General features: G+C 61.7%; 1 protein-coding gene across 1 annotated transcript; it reads left to right on the top strand.

Annotated features, from left to right (window-relative positions):
- Positions 1-1,532: 1,532 nt before the first annotated feature.
- ZIC2 (Zic family member 2) lies at positions 1,533-4,890 on the top strand (the record flags this gene model as incomplete). Its single annotated transcript, XM_084226792.1, has 3 exons — positions 1,533-2,535; positions 4,271-4,434; positions 4,630-4,890. 3 exons carry the CDS (start codon positions 1,533-1,535, stop codon positions 4,888-4,890), a joined length of 1,428 nt encoding a protein of 475 aa, XP_084082918.1.
- Between the last annotated feature and the right edge of the window lie 414 nt (positions 4,891-5,304).

The following is a 5,304-nucleotide window of genomic DNA, read 5'->3' as shown; positions in this document are numbered from 1 at the left end:
TCCCAGCCACCCTCGCCCCTTCAACGTGACTTTTATTTGATTCCCCCCTCTCTCCCTTTATCGATCACGGGCTTCATCTGCTTTAGCCGAAATGAGGAAAGGGGCTGCGGGGGTTATATTTTAAGCCCCTTGCTTTGTTTGTTTGCCTCCCGAGGCAGGATCACATGCCAAAGCGTACATCGATATTTTCCGAGATCGGCGCGCCTCTCCCCGCGCCACCCCTTCCCCTCGCCGCGGGGGAGACAGGCGGGGTGGGGGTGGGGGGGGTGTGACTCCCCCAAAAAATCAAGAAGCCACCGGTAGTGCGGGGCTGAAGGCGGCCACCGGCGCCGAGCGGGCCCGTGCGGTGCGGGGCCGGGCGGGGGCCGGGCGGCCGCGGGGCGATCGGCGGTGGCACGGCGGGGCGCGGGGCGGGCGGTGGGGCGGGCAGGGCTCGGGGCGGCCGCTCCGCCATTAGCCGGTGGCCGGGGGCGCCCGGATGGACGGGGCGGCTTGGGCCAATGAGCGGGAGCCGGGAGAGCGGCCGGGCGGCGGGTGAAGGCGGCGTTGGGAGAGGAGCCGCCAGTGCGGGCGGGGAGAAGGAGAGAGGCCGGGGGAGGGAGGGAAGAAAAAGAGGGGGAGGGGGGAAATAAAAAGCCGCCGCCTCAGCAGCGCCCACCGAAATAAACAGAAGAGCGAAAGGCAGAGAGGGCCCGGGCGGAGCGGGGCTGCAACTCCGCCGCCGCGGCGCTCCGGCACTCCCCGGCCCCTTCCCGCCCCCCGCCTCCCCTCCCCACCCCCACCGCCGCCCTTATTGTTTTTAATCCGCCTCCGGCACCCCCTCCTTGCCCCCCTCCTCACGCCCCTCCGCCGCGGCGGGCGGGGGCTGCGCGGCGCGGGGCACCCCCCGGGTCCCTTCGCTCCGTGGGAACCCGCGGCTGCAAGTTTTTCTCCGTGAGAGACACCGCTAATGCCCGGCGGAGGATAAAACGAGAAGCGGAGGCCCGGGAGCGGCGGGGGGCTCGGGGCGGCGGGGAGGGCCGCGGCCCACGCGGGGAGCGGCGCGGGGCCGGGCGGGCGGGGGTCGGCGGCGCTGACATCCCGGTGGCGGCGGAGGAAGCGGGGGGGCGGCGGCGTGTGCGCGGGTCTGTGTGTGTGAGTGTGTGTGTGCGTGCGTGTGTGCCGCAGGGAACGGCGAGGCGAGCCTTCCCCCCCCCCCCGTCCCCAGCCCCGTCCCTCCCCTGCTCCCCCTCCCCTCCCCTGCCCGCCCCCGCCTCAGCTCCTTTAATACACTTTGGTTCTCCGCTCGCCTTTGGACTCTGCTCTGCCTGGCTCCGGATACGACTCCGCCGGCGGCGGCTGCGGCGGCATCGGGCCGGAGCGGGCGCGGGCGGCGGCGGCGGCGGGGGGACGCGGCGGCTGCCGGGGGGAAGCGGAGCGGAGCGGCGGCGGCCCCGCGCCCGGGCGGGCGGGCGGCGGCAGCCCGGAGGCGGAGGCTGTAGCGGGGAGGCGGCAGCGGCGGCAGCGGCTGCGTCCCCGGAGCGGCGCGGACCATGCTGCTGGACGCCGGCCCGCAGTTCCCGGCCCTCGGAGTGGGCACCTTCGCCCGGCACCACCACTCGGCCGCGGCGGAGATGCAGGACCGGGAGCTGAGCCTGGCGGCGCAGAACAGCTTCGTGGACTCGGCGGCGGCGCACATGGGCGCCTTCAAGCTCAACGCCGGCGCCCACGACCTCTCCCCCGGGCAGAGCTCGGCGTTCACCTCGCAGGCGCCCGGTTACCCTGCCGCCGCCCTGGGCCCCCACGCCGCTCATGTCGGTTCCTACTCCGGGACGCCCTTCAACTCTACCCGGGACTTCTTGTTTCGCAGCCGGGGCTTCGGGGACTCGTCGCCGGCCGGCGGACAGCACGGCATCTTCGGCCCTGCGGCCGGCAGCCTGCACCACCCGCACACGGACGCTCAGAGCCACCTCCTCTTCCCGGGCATCCACGACCAGCACGGTCCCCACGCCTCCCAAAATGTTCTCAACGGGCAGATGCGACTGGGCTTGCCGGGGGAGGTATTCGCCCGGTCGGATCAGTACCGCCAGGTTTCGAGCCCCAGGACTGACCCTTACTCGGCGGCTCAGCTGCACAACCAGTACGGCCCCATGAATATGAATATGGGCATGAACATGGCAGCCCACCACCACCACCACCCAGGTGCCTTTTTCCGCTACATGAGGCAGCAGTGCATCAAGCAAGAGCTCATCTGCAAGTGGATCGATCCCGAACAGCTGAACAACCCCAAAAAAAGTTGCAATAAAACTTTCAGCACCATGCACGAGTTGGTCACCCATGTCTCGGTGGAGCACGTTGGGGGACCCGAGCAGAGCAACCATGTCTGCTACTGGGAGGAGTGTCCCCGCGAAGGCAAACCTTTCAAAGCGAAATACAAACTGGTCAATCATATCCGAGTGCACACGGGAGAGAAACCCTTCCCCTGCCCCTTCCCTGGCTGTGGAAAAGTTTTCGCCAGATCAGAAAATCTCAAAATTCACAAAAGGACGCACACAGGTAATTCGGGTTTCTTTCGCCACATTTCCTCCCTCTGCCCGTGCCTATATATGCGTGCATATATATGTATGTAAACTGATAGATACTCAGAATGATGTTAAATTAGGACAGTGATAAAATAAGCCTCCAGTTTATTTTTTTTAACCCTCTCCATCACATGGTTGCGTTTGTTTTGGTTTCTTCCCCAGCAGCATACACCCCCCCTCCATTCCAGATTTTGAAAGGATATTTAACTGATTTGTTTTAATTTGGGAGTAAGAGCTGTAGATTTGTACTGAGGTTCAGCGGAGTCTTTCCGCAGAAACGCGGAATACAGCGCCAACCAAATTTTGCCGTCTTGCTAAAATAGGGGAAGACATCCGTCCGTCCATCTATCCATCCATCCATCCATCTGAAACGCCTTAGTCATTTGCTCTATGCAACGTATTTGCATACAACTTCAGCGCTTGTGAGCATGGTTTTTATTTATGGATACTGAGAGAAACGGTATAAATACGTGCAAAATCAATCATTAGTCCTAAATCCCGTTAGAAGTGGCAAAAAGTCCCTTTCTGGGAATGTTTTCCATTAAATTTAAATGGTGTGAGCAAGGCAATAAAATTTTCTCATTTAAAAAAAATTGTTTTTAAAGTCTCACTCGATGTGATTTAAGGTGTTTTTGCAACAGTTTATTAAATTATGTAATAGGGAACAGAGGATTTGAGGTTCGGAAACTTCCACCCAAATCAGGTGGAAGAGGGTCGAGGGAGCTCAGGCTTTCCTGATGGAAAATCGCCTGAGCCGAAGAGTAACAAAAATAAACTCATCCTCCCGCCTCATCTATTATTCATTTACTACTCCTGCCGGCTCAAACCGTGCCAGACTATTTCATAAAAGACGGCCAAATATTTTAGCGACTTCCACTCCAAATATTTACCCGGAGAAAGGCTAAAAATCTCGAGGCCTATTGTTTTCTCAAGTGCTAAGCCCGATGCGAGGTGCGAGACGAGCTTTAACAAGGTTTAAAATTTGAGAAATGTATTTGCATGAGATGCCCGCACTGAAGTCATTGTGTCTGAGCGGATGTCTTTAAGAAACAATTTAGGTGCTAATGGAATCTAATGTTAAATGCTTCCCCCTCCAAAGGCGGGGGAATGTGGAGTTCTCACCTCCAAAGTACTCCTCGGCATTTGGAGTCCTGGCAGCCGGGTGAGAGGAATCCCTATGAAAATTAAATGAAGTATTTTACAGACGTTTAGTTTTCCCAGCGGATGTGCGTTTATCTCGAATATCCATACACGAAACAATAAACCCGGCCTTAAATCTGTCGGTAATGGTTTCCAGTTTAACAGGATAGCGGATTTGGTACCGAGGCGAAACGGCTCGGTGATGCTTGCTCCTTTTTTTTTTTTTTTTTTAATCGTCTTTCTTCTTCAATCTCTTTCGGGGCTGGCTATGTGTGTCGGCACCGGTCGAAATAAAATCAGGCAAGATGCCGGGACGGGGACATCCCCGGGGTTTTGGTAGGAAAACCAGGTGGGGGACGGGGGTTGCCTCGCTTCAGGGCAAGGCGTGAGCGATGCGGCCCTCCGGCGCTGCGGGTGCGGGACGCGGCCGCCCGGCCCCTTGCTTTGGGAAGCTGCTGTAAGAAGCGACTGGGAGAGGAGGGCGAGGGCGGGGAAAATCGGCGCGGGGCTGTGCGGGGTTTGCGCGGGGGCGGCCGCGCTCACCCCGCTGCTGCGCCGCTCTCTTGCAGGGGAGAAGCCCTTCCAGTGCGAGTTCGAAGGCTGCGACCGGCGCTTCGCCAACAGCAGCGACCGCAAGAAGCACATGCACGTCCACACCTCGGATAAGCCCTACCTGTGCAAGATGTGCGACAAGTCCTACACCCACCCCAGCTCCCTGCGGAAACACATGAAGGTACCCGGCCCCGCAGCCGGCGGCGGGAGGCGGGAGGGCGGCCGCCCCGCGCCGGGCGCCCCGACGGGGCGGCGGGCGGCGGGCGCGGGGCCCAGGGGCGGCGGAGGGCCGGGCCGGCGGCGGGGGGCGCGCCCGGGGGGCGGCCGCGGCCTCGCCATCCCCCCTCCACCCGGCCGTGTTGCCTTTGCCCCCCAGGTGCACGAGTCGTCCCCGCAAGGCTCCGAATCCTCCCCGGCCGCCAGCTCCGGCTACGAGTCCTCCACCCCCCCGGGGCTGGTGTCCCCTAGCGCCGAGTCGCAGAGCACCAACAACCTCTCCCCTGCGGCGGCGGCGGCGGCGGCGGCAGCGGCGGCGGCCGTGTCCGCCGTGCACCGGGGCGGCGGCGGCGGCGGCAGCGGCGGCGGTGGCGGCGGCCACAGCGGCCTTTCCTCCAACTTCAACGAGTGGTACGTGTAGGGCCCCGCCGGACTGCTCTGCACGGCCCCGCCGCGCCCTCCCCGCCCCGGCGGCGGCGGCGGCGGTGGCGGCGGGCAGGAGGGACCGAGCGAGCCCGCCGGAGACGCGCCGGGAGATGCCGCCGCACCCGCCGGCAGCGAAATGACGGCCGAGCAGGATGGGGACAGGGGGCCTTCATCTCCCCACACCCTCCCGCCTTCGCGTCTTTTTTCATTTTTTTTTAATTTTTTTTTGGTTGGATTTTTTCTTTTTGAAAACATTTTGAGCCAGCAAAAAAAAAAAATTCCAAAAACTACGTGCTGAAAAAACATAAGAGAATGAATAAATCAACGACGGAACGGAAAGGGGAGAGAGAGAGAGAGAAAAAAACAGCCCCATGCTCCACCAACACATCACCCAGCTAAAAGCTTCCCT

This window comes from Fringilla coelebs (genome assembly GCF_963513975.1).
Source record: "Fringilla coelebs genome assembly, chromosome: 2".
NCBI lineage: Eukaryota > Metazoa > Chordata > Aves > Passeriformes > Fringillidae > Fringilla > Fringilla coelebs.
This window is presented reverse-complemented; position numbering and strand designations above follow the sequence as displayed.